The sequence below is a fragment of the Mizuhopecten yessoensis genome, unplaced genomic scaffold, assembly GCF_002113885.1.
Source record: "Mizuhopecten yessoensis strain PY_sf001 unplaced genomic scaffold, ASM211388v2 scaffold9969, whole genome shotgun sequence".
NCBI lineage: Eukaryota > Metazoa > Mollusca > Bivalvia > Pectinida > Pectinidae > Mizuhopecten > Mizuhopecten yessoensis.
Window position 1 is genome coordinate 431,666 of NW_018408313.1, and position 21,295 is coordinate 452,960.

The 21,295-nt window shown below is 36.9% G+C and overlaps 1 protein-coding gene across 1 annotated transcript in view; it reads right to left on the bottom strand.

Moving 5' to 3' along the window:
* LOC110459108 overlaps window positions 1-21,295 on the bottom strand; it is a 66,261-nt gene that overhangs the window by 15,297 nt on the left and 29,669 nt on the right. The window contains exons 3-18 of the mRNA XM_021511204.1: window positions 19,632-19,842; window positions 19,240-19,299; window positions 17,346-17,578; window positions 16,230-16,307; window positions 14,476-14,626; window positions 13,790-13,998; window positions 13,268-13,341; window positions 12,935-12,998; window positions 11,821-12,045; window positions 11,107-11,300; window positions 10,267-10,874; window positions 9,673-9,926; window positions 8,758-9,153; window positions 8,390-8,521; window positions 4,179-4,274; window positions 3,641-3,755 (exon numbers count right to left, since the gene is read on the bottom strand). Coding sequence (XP_021366879.1) covers window positions 3,641-3,755; window positions 4,179-4,274; window positions 8,390-8,521; window positions 8,758-9,153; window positions 9,673-9,926; window positions 10,267-10,874; window positions 11,107-11,300; window positions 11,821-12,045; window positions 12,935-12,998; window positions 13,268-13,341; window positions 13,790-13,998; window positions 14,476-14,626; window positions 16,230-16,307; window positions 17,346-17,578; window positions 19,240-19,299; window positions 19,632-19,842 — 3,100 coding nt within the window. The remainder of the gene's footprint in view (window positions 1-3,640; window positions 3,756-4,178; window positions 4,275-8,389; window positions 8,522-8,757; window positions 9,154-9,672; window positions 9,927-10,266; window positions 10,875-11,106; window positions 11,301-11,820; window positions 12,046-12,934; window positions 12,999-13,267; window positions 13,342-13,789; window positions 13,999-14,475; window positions 14,627-16,229; window positions 16,308-17,345; window positions 17,579-19,239; window positions 19,300-19,631; window positions 19,843-21,295) is intronic.

Consider the following 21,295-nt stretch of genomic DNA (forward strand, 5'->3'; position numbering starts at 1 on the left):
TTATCTCAGTCTCGGGCTACGATTCTGTAACATCCAAACCTTGGCTTACGCCTCGGTTGGGATTTTGTAACAGAATCTTTACCCTCGACCGAGATAACCCGATCTTGCTCAGTTACAGGTAATAGATTTTATTAATATCCACTGTGACGTCAGAAAAAGACAATATGTATGACTGAATGCCATTGTGACGTCACAATGAAGATTATGTACTTAAAGCTAGGTATGATTGCACGACATCGTGACGTCAAGTCCAGGTACTTAAAGCTAGGTATGATTGCACGACATTGTGACATCAAGTTTAGGTATTTTAAGCTAGTTATGACAGCACGACATTGTGACGTCAAGTTTAGGTACTTAAAGCTAGGTATGATTGCACGACAGTGTGACGTCAAGTTTAGGTACTTAAAGCTAAGTATGATTGCACAACATTGTGACGTCAAGTTAAGGTACTTAAAGCTAGGTATGATTGCACGACAGTGTGACGTCAAGTTTAGGTACTTAAAGCTACGTATGATTACACGACGTTGTGACGTCAAGTCTAGGTACTTAAAGCTCGGTATGATTGCACGACATTGTGACGTCAAGTCTAGGTACTTAAAGCTCGGTATGATTGCACGACATTGTGACGTCAAGTCTAGGTACTTAAAGCTAGATATGATTGCACGACATTGTGACGTCAAGTTTAGGTACTTAAAACTAGGTATGATTACACGACATTGTGACGTCAAGTTTAGGTACTTAATGGTAGTATGCTTGCACGACATTGTGACGTGAAGTTTAGGTACTTAAAACTAGGTATGATTGCACGACATTGTGACGTCAAGTTTAAGTACTTAAAGCTAGATATGATTGCACGACATTGTGACGTCAAGTTTAGGTACTTAAAGCTAGGCATGATTGCACGACATTGTGACATCAAGTTTAGGTACTTAAAGCTAGGTATGATTGCACGACATCGTGACATCAAGTTTAGGTACTTACAGCTAGGTATGATTGCACGACATTGTGACATCAAGTTTAGATACTTAAAGCTAGGTATGCTTGCACGACATTGTGACGTCAAGTTTAAGTACTTAAAGCTAGGTATGCTTGCACGACATTGTGACGTCAAGTTTAAGTACTTAAAACTAGGTATGATTGCACGACATTGTGACATCAAGTTTAGATACTTAAAGCTAGGTATGCTTGCACGACGTTGTGACGTCAAATTTAGGTACTTAAAGCTAGGTATGATTACACGACATGGTGACGTCAAGTCTAGGTACTTAACGCTAGATATGATTGCACGACATCGTGACGTCAAGTTTAGGTACTTAAAGCTAGGAATGATTGCACGACATTGTGACGCCATGAAGATTTGGGTCTGAGTTGCAGGGATATCTGAACTAAATCACGCAGCATAAACGTGATAAGTACTTAAAACTAGGTATGATTGCACGACATTGTGACGTGAAGTTTAGTTACTTAAAACTAGGTATGATTGCACGACATTGTGACGTCAAGTTAAGGTACTTAAAACTAGGTATGATTGCACGACATCGTGACGTCAAGTTTAAGTACTTAAAACTAGGTATGATTGCACGACATCGTGAAATCAAGTTTAGGTTCTTAAAGCTAAGTATGATTGCACAACATTGTGACGTCAAGTTTAGGTACTTAAAACTAGGTATGATTGCACGACATCGTGACGTCAAGTTTAGGTACTTAAACTTAATGGTAGTATGCTTGCACGACATTGTGACGTGAAGTTTAGGTACTTAAAGCTAGGTATGCTTGCACGACATTGTGACGTCAAGTTTAGGTACTTTAAGCTAGGTATGATTACACGACATTGTGACGGCAAGTCTAGGTACTTAAAGCTAGGTATGATTGCACGACATTGTTACGTCAAGTTTAGGTACTTAAAGCTAGGTATGATTACACGACATTGTGACGGCAAGTCTAGGTACTTAAAGCTAGGTATGATTGCACGACATTGTTACGTCAAGTTTAGGTACTTAAAGCTAGGTATGATTGCACGACATCGTTACGTCAAGTTTAGGTACTTAAAGCTAGGTATGCTTGCACGACATTGTGACGTCAAGTTTAGGTACTTAATGGTAGTATGCTTGCACGACATTGTGACGGGAAGTTTAGGTACTTAAAACTAGGTATGATTACACGACATTGTGACGTCAAGTCTAGGTACTTAAAGCTAGGTATGATTGCACGACATCGTTACGTCAAGTTTAGGTACTTAAAGCTAGGTATGATCGCACGACATTGTGACGTCAAGTTTAGGTACTTTAAGCTAGGTATGATTACACGACATTGTGACGTCAAGTTTAGGAACTTAAAGCTAGGTATGATTGCAAGACATTGTGACGCCATGAAGATTTGGTTCTGAGTTGCAGCGATATCTGAACTAAATCACGCAGCATAAACGTGATAAGTACTTAAAACTAGGTATGATTGCACGACATCGTGACATCAAGTTGAAGTACTTAAAACTGGGTATGATTGCACGACATTGTGACGTCAAGTCTAGGTACTTAAAGCTAGGTATGATTGCACGACATCGTTACGTCAAGTTTAGGTACTTAAAGCTAGGTATGCTTGCACGACATTGTGACGTCAAGTTTAAGTACTTAAAACTAGGTATGATTGCACGACATTGTGACATCAAGTTTAGATACTTAAAGCTAGGTATGATTACACGACATTGTGACGTCAAGTTTAGGAACTTAAAGCTAGGTATGATTGCAAGACATTGTGACGCCATGAAGATTTGGTTCTGAGTTGCAGCGATATCTGAACTAAATCACGCAGCATAAACGTGATAAGTACTTAAAACTAGGTATGATTGCACGACATCGTGACATCAAGTTTAGGTACTTAAAGCTAGGTATGATCGCACGACATCGTGAAATCAAGTTTAGGTACTTAAAGCTAAGTATGATTGCACAACATTGTGACGTCAAGTTAAGGTACTTAAAACTAGGTATGATTGCACGATATCGTGACATCAAGTTTAAGTACTTAAAACTAGGTATGCTTGCACGACATCGTGAAATCAAGTTTAGGTACTTAAAGCTAAGTATGATTGCACGACATTGTGACGTGAAGTTTAGGTACTTAAAACTAGGTATGATTACACGACATTGTGACGTCAAGTTTAGGAACTTAAAGCTAGGTATGATTGCACGACATCGTTACGTCAAGTTTAGGTACTTAAAGCTAGGTATGCTTGCACGACATTGTGACGTCAAGTTTAGATACTTAAAGCTAGGTATGATTGCACGACATTGTGACGCCATGAAGATTTGGGTCTGAGTTGCAGGGATATCTGAACTAAATCACGCAGCATAAACGTGATAAGTACTTAAAACTAGGTATGATTGCACGACATTGTGACGTCAAGTTTAGGTACTTAAAGCTAGGTATGCTTGCACGACATTGTGATGTCAAGTTTAAGTACTTAAAGCTAGGTATGATTGCACGACATTGTGACGTCAAGTTTAGGTACTTAAAGCTAGGTATGATTGCACGACATTGTGACGCCATGAAGATTTGGTTCTGAGTTGCAGGGATATCTGAACTAAATCACGCAGCATAAACGTGATAGCTTATATTGTAACCATTTACTAGTATGAAGACTTGCCTTCTCGTGGTGACCATGTCCTCATACTCCGTCCGGGTAAACACTTCTGACAATGGTTGTTTGGATTCGTGTAACCTCTGATATAACATGTCCTATTGATATAACACGTGTTGTTCTGTAGATAGATAAAGTCATAATAACAGGTACAATGTAATGCCATTAACAGCAATTCGCAAATATCATACCGTGTTTCAAATTATCTTTCTCATTTAAATATTTTCCACGAACTTTGACTCTTTTTCTTCCCCGATACATCTCTTTAAGATGTTTACTACAAATTTTGACCCCTATTGTACCTTGACCGACCTTTTACCAACTTTAACCTATATGTTTGGTTCGGTTAATGTACCAATACCACGTGACCACTTTTATTTTGAACCTGTGCTTTCACTCTTCGATTATTCATTCCAAAATTTTGTAATTTACACAATCTCTTATAACAAATTGTCTTGGGTTTCATCCTTTATAATACCATAACACTAATATGAAAAAAAGGCAATATAATATATATGTATGTTTTGTTCCAATAAAAGCGTACCAAGAAGCTGCAGCCCGTTTCCGTTGAGCAGGTCTGACAAACACTGTCTACAGAGGATACCATACGGGATAACATGTTCCCGTCGGAGTCAAATACCTACAACAGAAGGCAAGCTTATTAATGTGTGTGATTGGTGTGATCTAAAAGTGCGTGGCACAACCTTGGCACCAACCCAATGGACATACAATGCTGACAAATGATGTGTGATTGGTGTGATCTTAAAGTGCGTTTCTCACCCTTGCCACCAACCCAATGGACATACAATGCTGAAAAATGATGTGTGATTGGTGTGATCAAAAAGTGCGTGGCACACCCTTGACACCAACCCAATGGACATACAATGCTGAAAAATGATGTGTGATTGGAGTGATCTTAAAGTGCGTGGCACACCCTTGACACCAACCCAATGGAAATACAATGCTGACAAATGATGTGTTTTTACGGTTCCCCATCTTCTAACTTTTCATTTGGCTTCATGAACGGTAAAAATATTCCAGAAAATCATTTGTAGTGTTTTGTGATGATTAACGCCGTTTAAACCCAGAACAATTAAGTGCTTTTAAGCATCTGTTACATTATGATTAACAGAACAATAAAGGAATGAGGTTAAGAATATTTATTTAAGAAAAAGATAAATAACTGAAAGAAAATTAATTGTTTATGAACTTTTCTATCTAGCGACTTTACCAAATGTTCTATCTGTAACCCTTAACAATCATAACGTTTAAGCCTAAGCACAGTAGTTATGGTTCAAGTGGCATTGTTCTATTCACAATGGAATGACGGACACTTAATGTCTTCATACAGGTTGTTAGAAATAATAACATGGGCATTTTGATGAAGGACGACGTTCAATCTGGCCATTGGTAATGAAAAGATTAATGGTTCCATTTTAAAAACTTATCGATGCAAAAACATAAATAATGATGTTCAACCTCGCCGAATATTAACCAAGGTTTTTGTTGGAAGGACATATTAATAGTCCAGGGGAAAACCGTTTTCTACTTTATATGGTCTTCTGATATTAGTACAAGAAACATGAATATCGATAATAGTACGACAGCTTTCATCTAACATTATGTTTGTTAAGATATTATAACCTTCATATCTGCTTGACTATCAATCAGAAAATATGTATCACGTGTATTTCGCTCTTAAATAGAGAATTCCGAACGGATTCTATTTGTGAAAAATGTTAAATAGCCCTGGGACAGCGGAGGTTACACAAGACACAGAGAGGAGGTTACACAAGACACAGAGAAGAGGTTACACAAGACACAGAGAGGAGGTTACACAAGACACATAGAGGAGGTTACACAAGGCACAGAGAGGAGATTACACAAGACACAGAGAGGAGGTTACACAGGACACAGAGAGGAGGTTACACAAGACACAGAGATGGGGTTAGACAAGACACAGAGAGGGGATTACACAAGACACAGAGAGGAGGTTACACAAGACACAGAGAGGAGGTTACACAGGACACAGAGGAGAGGAGGTTACACAAGACACAGAGAGGAGGTTACCCAAGACACAGAGGAGAGGAGGTAACACAAGACAGAGAGAAGAGGTTACACAAGACACACAGAGAGGAGGTTACACAAGAGGCAGGGAGGCGGCTACACAAGACACAGAGAGGAGGTGACACAAGACACAGAGAGGAGGTGACACAAGACACAGAGAGGAGGCTACACAAGACACAGAGAGGAGATTAGACAAGACACAGGGAGGAGGTTACACAAGACAGAGGAGAGGAGGTTACACAAGCCACAGAGAGGAGGTTATACAAAACACAGAGAGGAGGTTACACAGGACACAGAGAGGAGGTTACACAAGGCACAGAGAGGAGGTTACACAAGACACAGAGAGGAGGTTACACAAGACACAGAGAAGGAGTTTACACAAGACACAGAGAGAAGGAGGTTACACAAGACACAGAGAGAAGGAGGTTACACAAGACACAGAGAGAAGGAGGTTACACAAGACACAGAGAGGAGGTTACACAAGGCACAGAGAGGAGGTTACACAAGACACATAGAGGAGGTTACACAAGACACAGAGAGGAGGTTACACAAGACACAGAGAGGAGGTTACACAAGACAGAGAGAAGAGGTTACACAAGACACAGAGAGGAGGTTGGACAAGACACAGAGAGAAGGTTACGCAAGGCACAAAGAGGAGGTTATACAAGACACAGAGAGGAGGTTACACAAGACAGAGGAGAGGAGGTTACACAAGACACAGAGAGGAAATTACACAAGACACAGAAAGGAGATTACACAAAACACAGAGAGGAGGTTACACAAGACACAGAGAGGAGGTTACACAAGACAAAGAGAGGAAATTACACAAGACACAGAGAGCAATGCCCGTCATGTTACCATTTGTTAAAGTCACCGTCGTTGTAATGGTATTTGCTGAACATTTTTTTCGAATCTTCATTATCAACTTACTTGCAAAATTCAAATGAGACAATATTAACGAAATGTGAACATACACCATTAATATCTGAGTTGATCTACTGTCCAAGCATATACCGTTCCGCCTTTGAATCAGGACGAAACCCATGTGTATTATAAGCAGATACTACCTTAATAGAATACAGCACAATGAGGGGATATAGGGTAAACACTGAATAATACCGTATTGTATGACTTTGCTTTATAAGTACATTTGTAAGGCCTAAATGCTGCTAACTTATCTTGAAAACACACAGTGAAAACAAATATTGACCATGAGGTTTGTTTGAAAGACAAATACATGTCAAGGGATAAACCATTAGCTACATTGTACCCTCTGTGGTCTTCCGATATAAGTACAAGAAACATTCATATCGATTATTTACTTGTTTTTGTTGGGTCAGATATTATAACTTTCAAAACTGTTTCTTTTTTATTCTAATATACCACCATTTTATTCTAATATATTTTGACATCCTGTTTACTTACATGATCATTGTGAAGCCCTGCCCTATGAACACGTGCAGACATAAAATCGATCCGAAGCTGAGAGACTTTGTTGACTATCAATCAGATAATATGTACTAAATATTTCACACTTAAATAGTTGATCCTGAGCAACTTCCAATCAACAAAACATAAGCAAAATATACAAAACTGAGTGTTCCTTTTATTAAAACGCCAGGGAAATTACCATAGAGACAACGTTCACTTGTTTTCATTGGCGTTGTTTTAGTAGTATGAGTGTTATATTATTATTTTGTCGTCACTAGGGGGATATCACTTGTTACGCAGCAAAAAAAGATTCGTAACGGGACAAAATACTCTATTTTTGCACCAGATATAGGTTACTGAAAAGATCACTTCTGTTGAGGACAACTGTACAAAAGAAGCAGAAAGACAATAACGAGGTCATACCAAGAAGGACAAAACTAAGCAAAATAGGAAAAAATGGAAATATGTATGTGGAGACCTTTGAAAAAATAAAAGAATGAGACCATGTGTTTCAGAAGGGCGAGCGCCTTTGCTTTACCGATTACACCTGCCATGAAAAACTAGGTCAACATCAAGTAACGTGGTGTCCCTACATCGAGCTCAGGTAGCACACTAATAAGTATAAGGTTCCGGTGGTAAAAATCTGATAAGCTCAAAGAGTCAATAAAGTTAAATTTCAAAATGCCACTTTTTGAAAAATGAAATCAAGTTGATAAATATTTATTTTATTTTATTTACTTAGGTATATCATATTTTGATCCCTATACATGAAAAATGTCAGATATTGTTTCTATTTCAATGTTTTTTAAAAAATTGCATTTAGAAATTTCGTGTTAGCTAGACGCTATGTTACGCTTTGATAAGTGGACCAAGGACTAGGTTACACTGTTACGTTTGTTTGACTAGTTCCTTTTTAGTTCTCAGAAAAAGACTAAGAACATTTACACTAAAACAGCCCACATTGGCCGTATTTTGCAGCAGTTCCTTTTATTATCACAAAAAACGCCAACCCTGCAGCACCGGTTATATATGTATCCTTGTCGTGTTTAAGGTTTCACAGGAGATTGTGCATGGTATAAAAGATATAAGGCACATGTTGAAAAGTAGACCCCGATAACATAACGCAGCTGGCCTGGTCTTGCGACATATCATGACTTAAATCCACATAGGCCTGGTATTCTGACATAAGCTCACACAGGGTAGTTTGTTTCGCGACATACACTTGTATGAGTCTAACGTACTGTTCGACATACTTACATAGGCCTGATATGTTGTGAAGTCTGTCCTCCGCGACTGCTGGGGAAGTAAGCAGTCCACTGCCTCTATGTTTATATACCTCATGATTGCCCGTTCCATGTTACTACTGGGCACCCACACACCGTTCTTAAACTGTAAACAAAATTACGTTTGAACAACCTGTATTCGTGACAACATTACTATGTTATGAAACTCAATCTTTCTCCAAACTAATCTTAAGGCTTAAAAGTAAAACTGTAATAACTAAGAAAATATAACACGACTTTGTTTTCGGCTTTTGCAAGACACAGGTTATTAACCAATAATCGCTTCATCTATTTGCAGAATTTTACTTCACGGAAATGTTGTTGCCATGAATATCCTCAGACCTGTATCTTTCGGACGGCACAGCCTCCACTGAAGTTTTTCAGAGGTCGCCTCAGGTACATACGGACGCTGCCACATCCGTCTGTTCGTCTGTCGCATGATGTGAACGGTATCCGGATGACCGGGCGTGGTGTTGTGGCAAGTGTTGTTGTTGTCAGCTCGGTAGTAGTTATAGAAGGTGTAGAAGTTGGAGTTGATGTGGATGTTTTAGTGGTAGCGGTAGATGTTGGAGTAGTTGTTGTGGTTGGAGTGGAGGTTGTAGTTGTTCTTGGAGAAGTCGTTGTGGTGGTTGGAATTGGAGTTGTTGGAATGGTAGTTGTTGTAGTCAGAGTGGTAGTTGTTGTAGTTGTTGGGGTGGTAGTTGTAGTTGTTGGGGTGGTAGTTGTTGTGGTTGGAGTGGTAGTTGTTGGCGTTGTAGTTGGAGTGGTAATTGTTGTTGTTGTTGGAGTTGTAGTTGAAGGTGTTGTAGTTGTGGTCGGAGTGGTAGTTGTAGTTGTAGGTGTTGTAGTTGTGGTTGTAGGTGTTGTAGTTGTGGTTGTAGGTGTTGTAGTTGTGGTTGGAGTGGTAGTTGTAGTTGTGGTTAGAGTGGTAGTTGTAGTTGTTGGAGTGGTAGTTGTAGTTGTTGGTGTGGTAGTTGTAGTTGTTGGAGTGGTAGTTGTTGGAATGGTAGTTGTAGTTGTTGGAGTGGTAGTTGTAGTTGTCGGAGTGGTAGTTGTAGTTGTCGGAGTGGTAGTTGTTGTAGTCGGAGTGGTAGTTGTTGGAGTGGTAGTTGTTGTAGTTTGAGTGGTCGTTGTGGTTGGAGTGGTAGTTGTAGGTGTTGTTGTTGTGGTTGGAGTGGTAGTTGTAGTTGTTGGAGTGGTAGTTGTTGTGGTTGGAGTGGTAGTTGTTGTAGTTGGAGTGGGAGTTGTTGGTATGGCAGTTGTCGTAGTTGGAGTTGTAGTTGTCGTGGTTGGTATGGTAGTTGTTGTAGTTGGAGTGGTAGTTGTTGTGGTTGGAGGGGTAGTTGTTGTAGTTGGAGTGGTAGTTATCGGTGTGGTAGTTGTTGGGATGGTAGTTGTTGTAGTTGGAGTGGTAGTTGTTGGTATGGCAGTTGTCGTAGTTGGAGTTGTAGTTGTTGTGGTTGGTATGGTAGTTGTTGTAGTTGGAGTGGTAGTTGTAGTAGTCGTTGATACTGAAATAAACACTGGAATTAAAGAAGCTATTCCATTGTGGATAGGAATAACAATTTTCCTTTATGTTTATTATAGAACTGCAGAATATACCAGTGATAACATACAGTATTCCCGATCCATGTGGATCCAAGTAGAATCAGGTGATTTTTTAACAAAACAGGAAAAAATTGAGATGCTTAATTTTACACACCTTTCAAAGGTTTCGTTCTGTTTGGCCTTAATATGAACAAAACATAACGAAACAAATAAATATTTGTATTGTTTGATAAATAATTAGAAATAAATTTTCAAATGCAGTGAACCGAATTCAGTATAAACCCGTAAGTAATTAACGATTACCTGACGTTTGAAGACACTCCACTCCTTGGTAGCCATAATAACATATACATCCGCCATCACTACAGAAACCGTTTTTGTAACAATTACCCGGACAACGTGTCACATTGATAAAACTATCACGTGACATGTTCGTTTCCATATCAACCGGTTTTGAGACCAGAGTAGATTCACATATACTTTCTGTAAGTCTTAAGATATTTGGCTTCCAGGAGGATTCCTGTTGACCCATTGCCATTGATATGCACAGTTCTATAATAAACTGCATTTTTTCGTTGATGAAATCTGTACATGCTTCTGCTATATTCGATGCAAATACGAATTCGCCACATCTTTCACTTGCGCTTTCTTCGTTTATTATTTCTGTGGTCTCACTAATATCAGTGACATCTTTGTCACCAGCAAATCTGTAATCTGGTGGTTCAATAATTTTATTCCACAAATCATATGTAACATCCTTGAATCTTATAAACGGATGTGACGTCAAAAATGGTTTAACTTCCGGACATGGATTACCCACGGTTGCCAAGGAACAGTCACACATATTATCAAATTGGTTGTTTTCAGCTGGCATCGGGGATCGGTCGAAATAACTTCGTCCAGGAGCAAATCTAGATAAATAAAAGGAAATTGACATGTATGTGGCCTATTGTTGTCCTTCAATACATATTCTAGGCATGAAATCTACATCATCACAGACCCCGTCATTTTTAGAGGGCTTACAAAATCGTCGTTTCATGTCAACAATTATAGTTTTCCTCCAACTAATGCAGCATAAATAGTGAATATAGTTCGAAAATAAAAAATGAAAACAAAATCACAAACTCCGAATATAAAATATACCTCCATGAATTGGTACCAGATGGGGGCGCTGGCAGTCTGTTTACTTCCGGCCCGGTTGATGATAAGTCAACCGATGTGATTGGTCCACATAGTCCTTCCACTTTTCCCGTATAGTAACCGGAAACGTGAACGGCGACGCCCATTTGTCCGGAATGTATGTCCACTCGCAGGCGAGCCTCTGAACTCAGTAAAATCTAGATAAAAAATACGTATAGAGTAACGATAAAATACCTTAGAGTTCAACAAGCCCCTAAAATGATATAGTCACCTCATCTTTTAACACCCTGGCAAGACTTATTTGAAAATGCCAATTAACCATCGAAAATCGTATATGCAGTTTGGATATATTGAACTTGTATTTAAATCATTTAAATGAAATGTAGCAAAAAAGGCTTAATAAAAAAAACGGTAGTTCATCGGCATTATGATATGTCATTCTCTCTTGAGAGCCAACTAACTGCATGCAACGTAATAGCATGTTATCTGAACTTTATTTGTATAAACATCGTAGCTAGGTAATGGAGTGCTTAGTTTCTCTTTTACAAGATGTTGAAAACCACGCCGAAGTTGGCGTTAACGTTGTAGCTACAATTTATTATAGCACGGTTTACATGAATAAACTTTTCTTTGCTTGTCTTTTTGCATTGGCTTAACGCATTTTTAAATATGTGTTACATTCACTTAATATATCAAGTGATTCTTCGCATAACGTACGTGAATAAGTCGATTGTTTCTTCCCTCCAAAACCTTCATATTGGAAACGATGGGCCCACTGCCGCCATAGGACAGTAACCGGAAGTCTACTTCATCATCGTCATTATCATTTCCGGTATTTTGCCGACACATGTCAATGACGACAACATTGTCTCTATATCTCGCTACCAGGCCGCATATACACAGACCGCTCTCACCAAAACAATGTCGAACTCTCGTATGTATCTGGGGGAAAAACAAGAGAGAATACAGAAGTGTTACAAAACTATAATTCGAAAACAAAATGTATAAAACAAGGGCAAAATAGAAACAAGGGAATATGTACATGGCGAGTCTTGAATAAAGTACAGGGGAAATTAGACAAGTGGTTCCCGAAGGGTAAGCGTCTTCTGCTTCTACGTCAATGCCACGTCCTCACATCGAGAATTAAGATGTCATCGAAGATTCCTGCATGATCAATATTTATTTATCTACTGTCCTCCTATTAATACAACTCGGTTGTCAACTTTATAACGACAGACGTTTTAGTTCAAAGATAATGAATTTTTATTCGTTTCTTATAAGAAAGAAGTTACACGAAACTTAATGCGTTGTAATTTAGTCGCCAAGCAATTTCAACCAATCAGAGGTTAGAATAACAAGTACCGCGTCAAACTTTCCCGTATAAAACGTCATCATTTTTGTGTTATATTCTTAAAACTGAAATAACTGATGTAATGATAGGTTGTTTAAATGAAAGGACGTTAGTGCAAAGAGCTACCACTGGCAGCAAACCCAAGGAAAACATGTCTAAAGCGGTAATTAACTTTTTTATTTTCTTTGTCGTAGTGTCAATATTAATTAATACAGTGTATGATAAATAAAACATGTTGCTTATATTAAATCTACACATCCATGTTATGGAATGCTTACTGAAAACTTAATATGATATAATATATATAATGATTATCGTTCTGATTAAGTGTCATCCTGACACCTGTCAGTAGAAATGCTTGTTATATGTCAATCAATGTTATTTTCCATTGATACTAAACTTAGTCTAAACAAATCTTTGTTTTATATTAAAAAAATGGACACCTGTTACATTGTGTATAACAACTTATATCATACTTACCTCTATATTCTTGTCAAAACTTTGAAATAAAATGTAGGTACCTCGCCGCCTTATTCGCTCTTTTCTACAATGAGGAGATAGAAAAAGTAACTTATTATATCATATTTAATAAATACAAACAGGATATCAAAATAAAGGTTATGGAATAAAACCCATGCATAAAGATTTTTTTATAATAAATTAGTATGAAGCAATTAAGTCTACTTGTGTTTTCCAATTATCATACTTACAAAGCCAAATAGTATAAATACAAGGTTCTTTCTAATGGATAAGACTTATTTTATTTTTTTATTTAGTGCGAAACAAATAGAAATGTATGCATGTGGTTCTTACCGTGAACTGAATGTTAAAATTTGGACTCCTGACACAGCAAAGCACGTAGCCGACGGAAGATCATACACCGTTATCTACAATGAAAATAGGTCCAAAAGACAATTCCATAGTTTTCCAATAAAAACTTAAATCAAACAAAAATTTAGACATTCCCAAATGAATTAGCTACTTTTTGGCAATGATAGAGTGATTTTGTCTAGAAAAAAATCTTTGTAAATCTTTTTTAAAACTTATATGTGCAATGCTAAAACAAAAGATCTTGTCAAATCAGATGGCGGCATCTATATTGTAAATGATGCATAAACAAATATAATCACCTGTCAGTAAATATTTTTTTACCTGTTGTAGTATGTCTGAACTTAAAAGAAAAATATTTGGTTGATTGGCCATCATAATTCATACGTGCACTGCACATTACTATATTTAAGATATTTTTATTGTGTTATATATATATAGGTATAGTGGTCGGTTAGAAAAATTGGGTTAACTTGGCGACGATTTTATAAAATCTGATCGACTTACATAGGTCTTTGACAGAGTGCCCTCCCATAGTCTCCCGTCGTGGAAGTAGATGTCGCCACTTATATCGTACTCTTCCGGTTCCAGGTTAAAGAGGTTCCTGGCGACGACCACTTGTAGTTGATCCAGTGCACAAATATTACGTGGACAACGTTTGATTCTCCGTAGGGCTATCTTACACGTAGAAAATAGTAGCGTCGAGTAGTCACTTCCTGAAATTAGATATATGCCAGTTCATAAAACTGAATAACACATCTCTGTTCGACAAATGTACACTATGATCTTTTCTTGTTATTTTCGTAAATTTAATGTCATTGTTTAATTAGCCACTACTCAAGTAACCTAACTCTTTATATAGATATTATATAATGAAAGTGATGTGAAATTTAATGAACCTGCCTTGGAAAAGAATTAATGGTGATGTAATTAATGTAATTAATTAATGTAATATTAATATAAACTGTATATAAATTGAATTCGAAGAGTAACGCTAATATACTAAATAATTGAAATTGAAGAAAATAACATCACAAAATATGTATTATGGCATTGGGTTTCGGTTTTATTATTGTTTAACCTGTCAACAGCTAAGGTCATTTAAGGTAATGATATAATAACGTTAACTTTATAACCATACAATTGAACTTATGCCTTGTATCATTGATTCAGTGTAACAATGACCGTCATACCTCCGGACGAGCTGAGTCTGAAAATGAGATTGGCCCCACACGAGTTAGCTCGCCTTCGTCTACGTTTGTTACATACGATTGGCAGTCGTGACACCCAGGTAAGGTTCTGTGCCGGGCCGTCCTCTGTCAGCGTCACATTTCCGTCCTGTATCTGTTTGTACAACAAAACTCCATATACCGAAACATCCAATATATATATTTATACGAATTCGTACAGTATACCATTATAAATAAAATACTAGATTGCTAAGCGTCAGCTAAACTAACAGGCAAGCCCCTTTCGTTCATATAACTATAACAAATACTTCGCTAAAACAATAAAGTACTCGATTGGATAATAAAAACAATTTGATAGCATTTTAAAATACTTTAAAATAGTATTTAAAGAATAATAACAAAGGAATATTGTCACTAACTTAGCTTGATAACTAAGCTCGAATAAAATAAAAAACAAATATCACAATAAATACAACCGATGTTAAATGCACATCCAACGTCCTTGTGATGGTTTAACATATAAAAAATGATAGAAGAGTTGTTTAAGTACATTCCTAGTACGTTTATCTCTCTAGGGGTTCATCTGAGAAAAACCTTAGGGATTTCCCCCTGATGAACCTCTAAAGAGGTGGAGGTACTAGGGAAGTACTTAGAAACTATCTAATGTCAATTAGCTCTGCATCAAAACATATAAGGATGTGCTCTATTTGTATTAAGGTTAAAAATAACAGAAAACCAAAGATTGAAAGTGAAACATGTCATTTATTTAATAGAATAAATGACGGTATAAAATATCATCTTTTTACTTATTGTACACACTTGTACAAAGGTTTCTGTTACACAAGATTAAACAAAATAATTAGACCCCATTTATACAAAGATGGGGATCAACTTGCGCCACAATATAATCAGACAGTTTGGACATAACTCCGAAATATCTGGCTATATCCCCATGTCCGTCTAATACAATAAACATGATGTCTTTTCTACTAAAATAACACGTGATTTTCTCTATAATACAAAGACACGCGATGCCCTTTCTAATGCTATCACACATGGTATCATTTTGATACCAAATACACGTACAATATATTAATAACTACGATGTTATTTCTGATACAAAGAAAAATCGTTGTGTTTTTGAAATCTAACAGTCTACATAGGCCCACTGTTAGAATATTGTGACCGGATGGAATACCATGCCATCATTTCCAGGTAATGGCATTTCAGTGAGACAAAACTATAGGTTCTGGATTGTCAAATTATCTATGGTAGCATTAACGAACCTGTGTATTATAGCTACTTGAATGGTTGATATTTTGGTAGGGCTTTTTGCTCAAATCCCTATTTACGTGACAATACTGGATTCAAAATTAAGAGATCTCATTTAACTTGTGTCAGTAATCCTCAAAAATCCAGACGAAATGGAACAGTGTACGACCCACCTCACCCTTACCACTGTAGTGTGCCAATATGTTGGGATTGTCCACATTAGTGTTAGTTTGAAAAAATTAGTAATTTAAACACAGTAATTCATGAAATTAATATAGTTGCTCCTGTTTTCACATATTGGCAGGCTACATACCGCGCCTTTAACAGCGACCTACCGCAAAGCCATATTAAACATATCCATGTAGTAATACTAGTAGTAATCATATCTATATTATAAAGAATAACATCAAAGACATCTGTTTATATGTAATTTGTATACCACTGAATACAGGTTTATTGCAGATATACATAAAACAGGATCCTACCTTAACGCCCAAGAAATACGGGTCACTGGTGATCTCTCCCGAGGGTGTTCCAGATACCGGCTGCACTGCGCATGTTATCTGTGAGATTAGATAATAACGGTCAATGCCCCAATTAGGTTTAATTAAGATGTTGGTGATTGCATGCGCGAGTAGTTTATCAGATGTGAGACTACAGCAAACACGTGCGGACAAATCTTCACTATCTACATTCTGTAGGTGTGGGCGATAAAACTCGCATCAAATTCTCACGGCATTCATTGTGTTACACAGACCAACCTAGCTACAGAGATGAAAAACACGTGCATTGTTAAACAAGAATGTTTTAACCATTCTTAAAATTTTCGGAGAAACAAAAGAGATACATTACGCGGCTGAGGTCACTAGCTTATAGACATAGAATGTAAGCGATTACACCGAGCCAGTAAATATCCTTATATAAGCATACAGCCTTTGTTTTGACCACATACGTTTACTACGTAGACATCGCATTTTCAGGCCAAAACATCGAGTTTTATAATAAACAACATGTATAAAGGCAAATTGCGTTTTCTGATCGTAATGACAACACAAAAATTAAATTGGTTAGTCCAAAAATTACTAAAATTTAGATATACAGTGCTTATTTGATCAAAATGACAAGACAGCTATAAATCTGTTACTGCCAAAACTCTGTTTGATCGTAGTGACATTACATCAATTACATTATATATCTGAAACGAGGCAGTAATTGTCACTAGTTAAGACATGGGGACAGAAAGTGAATGTCACTCATTAGGAGGAGTATTCAAGAATATGTCTGATTTCTACTCCTGAAACTTTCGTCTTAATGTTCCTACTAGTCTCGAAATTCGACAAACGTTTTATTCACCCCTGGATAATGGCATTACGAAATCGAACGTTCACGCTAAGCTATTGGATTGGTTTCAGGTATAACAAAACTGAGAAATCACAAGGCTGATACATGTCCTTTAGAGATTAAAGAGAATGACACCCGACTTCAAAGCCGGTTCAAACCAATATACTTGTTGTTTCCTTCAATTTTTGTCAAAACATGTAAACTTGAGAGTATCTCTTGGAATATATAATAAAAAAGGAAAAGAATAGATGTCCACTTACTGATCTGCCCGCGTACACGTCACTTCCTACTCTAATTGTATCACTGGTTTCCGTTCGGAATGTTTTGCGAATTATCGACGACAATCCTCTCTCTCCTTTATACCAAACGACATGGAATGTAGGTGACGTGGAAGCAATGACGTCATTAGGAATGTGGAAAGAACAGTTTAATGATATGGTACTACCTTTCACCCTGACACGTATAACAGGTTTTGTGATTTCTACGATGTGATCTGAAATGAAACAAAACTAACATTTAATGTTCAGATATATTAAAATATTATAACATTTATATTGAGCATACTTATGTATTATATGAATTCCTTGTCAAGAAGAAACCTTATTAAACATACTGACCATAAGTTTGAGAGAATGCAGAATTATTACAGTAAAATCATCTAAATGTAACATGTGCAGCACAGTATATTCATCAATGAAACACAAAATAATTTCTTGCAGATTCGAAGAAAACGAGATGCATGATCTTGTGAAGCGACTAGTTAAGCTCTCCTAAACAACCGGCTATTCACTTCACGTTTGTTGTCAATGTCACGTGAAAAAAGTTATTTCAAAGACGGCCTTTCATTCTTTTTATTGAAACATGTGTGTAGATGAGCCGTAAAAATGAATAAAACAAACACAACAGCTGAACCCTAATGAAAACCCAGGGAAACACTCCCGAAACGAAGGGGAATCAGCAGATCAATGTTAGCTTCTTCAATGTCCCCTTAGCAAAATATACAGAGGTAAACATGTTAATTCTGCTTCCAAAGGGCCACATTATTCGTAATGTTTGTAATGTCCCTTCAGCATGAAGCACTGATGAAAACAATCGAAACTGCAAGGGGAGGCAGCACATTAGTCGCCTCATACGAGTAATAGATCCTATCACTCGTATGTCACAGTTGCTCTGTGTACACATCATCATCTCAGTGTGGGAGATCTAAACTGGCAAAAACTTACTCAATCATCCTTTTTAAAATTTACTGATTTCAAGTATTTCACGGAAGTTTATCCTTTACATTCAGCTTTATATATGAACTCCTGTAGATAAGATACAAATCTAACAACTTTTTGTACATCTTTACTGATTCCTATAATAGTGTGGGGACGTTTTATACATGTTACGTCACCATAAACCGTAACATACGAAATGACCTTTAAACGGGTCAGGAATGTCCACTGTGCACTGTATCATGTGTTATCTAACTGCAGAAGGCGACGCATGGCCGACCTGATGACATAAATTGCAGCTCCTGTGTTTATTCAGTTGTATAAACACCTCATCAATCACGCAATGTTCTGAAGAGCTATTAAAGATACATCTTTGTTGACCCAAATACTCTTTTGTATTATCAGAAGATATTTGTTAAATGTGGGATGGACATAAATCGATGAACAATTTATGTTCATCTTACTGTGATTATAGTGCTAAAAGTTATTAAATAACCTATGAGGATTAAAGCCAGAATTCGACGTAGTGGATGTTTTGGAAAGGTAATAATGCGGTGACAGTGACTCTTGAACTCCATTTTGAATTTCATTGTGACCCAAAACATGCTTTCTTGTACCTGACTTTGTAAAGTTCTACTGATGCTGTGTCACAATGTTCACGAACTAATGAATGTACCACCTGTAACTCTAATTATCAAACTATGTATGGTTGCTATAATGCACAAAGTCGTTTTTGTTCAGCTGATTTGACTACAGCGGAGATTGATGTCTATTACATTGCTGTAACATTTTAACTTTCTTTCTGTAAAATCATGCTTCGAAGCGATTATTGTTGAAAGTTGTTTGTGTTAGGAACATACATTTATAATTTGGTTAAAGGGGTGAAATTTACTGCAGGAACAAAACAGAAATGGTACCATATGATACGGGCCCGACTTACCCACACAGCTATGTAAATGACGTATATAGATTTGTCCCTGTGAACATGTCGTCATGGGAGCTGGAATCAAAAAATAGTTTGATAAATCTCATATCTTTTTTTTTAATTATTGGACTGATTCATCGATATATGTGGTTATTCAGGTAAATGTGCAAACGATTCATTCGTTGCATTAACTTTTGTTTTATCTCTTTTCCTTGAACCAAGATAATGCACCATTACATAATCAATAAGACTTCTTTAGTTCATCGTTTCTGAACAATCTTCATGTGATGCATTTCTTTAATATTCCTTGATAAAATTTATAGCCAACACCTACACAGGGGATCTAATTTCTTTCTTTTTTTGCAGTAGCGAAAAATCTCTATCAAAATCGATATACGAAGACTTACTATAAGCACAGTAGGCGACTGGACAGCCGTATATCCAGTCTAATTTATATATAAAGAAGTCTCTACAGTTTCTTATTACTACTGGGAAGGAAAAGGCACAGCAGCCCTCATAATTAGCACATCCTTCTCCAGTTGTTGTCTCTCCCGGAAGTGGTAAACCTTTTGCCGGAAGTCGTAACCATACTGGAGCGAAAGTGCCACAGCTTTTACTCTGAAAGAAAATATAGTGGTAATATAATGTAAGAAATTTTGAAAAGTTACTTTTTGCGATTATTCTGAATTTCATTCTCTAATGCCAAACATCAGTATTCCAAATATTTCTACACGTTACTGGGACTATTTTTTGCCTAGAGCTGCAGCAGTTTAAATCAAATTCCAGTCCGGTATAGGATGTTTGATGGCAACTCAAGATCCTTCCGCGTCACTGCAATAATTCTGTATCACTTCGTACTAACTGTCTTTATTGGACTTTCCTCCTACTTTTAACGCTAATGACATCGCAGATCACAGAAACTTCATAGATCGGTGACAAATCGGAGATATTAACGGACGATGATTGACGTGGCAGTCGGTGTATCAGTTATTTCTATCTCAGATCGCAGAGGACTAGGAAAACAAGCTAAATGATACGGGAGTGGTTAAAAAATATCAAAAACACTATACTGTACAAGAGTTCTAGATGTCCACGATACCAAGCCATTTTGAGTCATAAACAAATCTGTTATTTATAAAATAAGATTTAAAAACAAGCTTTTGAATGTTAAAATCAACAGGATTCTGCAATCGACGTTCAAAATTGTTGATGTAGGGGACAGTTTTTATGAAGGCTCTTTTATAAAACACAATTTGAGGAAAATATACCACAGCATCAATACACAACGCTAAAATCCAAATTCAACGGGAGTAAAAAATGACAAACAAAAGAAACTTATGAGTCACTTAAACATTTCACCACTGTTGATCATAATAGACTCATCCAGATCAATGCATGGTCAAGTTAACTAAAGTTACATAGGGGTGAAATTATTAAAGGACATGTCCTGAAGGATACACAATTTCTGTAGCACACAATATATACTCGTCAAGTCCAGGGAAGAATGTAGGTCTCTATCGATGCAAGACTTTAAAAGTAATGTAGGTCACTATCGATGCAAGATTTTAAAATGTATGTAGGTCACTATCGATGCAAGACTTTAAAATGAATGTTTACATCGTAGGAGAAACCCTTACTTTATCTCTGTTTTAATTTATGATCAATATGTTTATTAACCTCTAATGTAAGCCCACGCAACTATTGTAATCTCAGTACATATGTTTTTGTTTATTTGATACAGAACTACTGTTTTTAACAATCATTACGATAATCTACACTGAAGACAATTATAGGGAGTGGATGACAGCACCCCTAAGAAATCATACTCGTAAGGAATCGAATTTCGACCATCTTGTATTTAGAGTCAATACGTCAAAGTATAACAAAACACGTGTGTTCGATTCAGTAGACTTATGATCGAGTTCCAAGCAAAGGGACATGACTCTTACAAAACTATCGTTCTTTCTTACAAATGAATGAATCGTGAAAAATACAAGACATTGGGATGTGGAGAGACTTTTCCAATCTTAAGAATATTGAACTATTTACAAAATAAAAACCCTCTAATAAT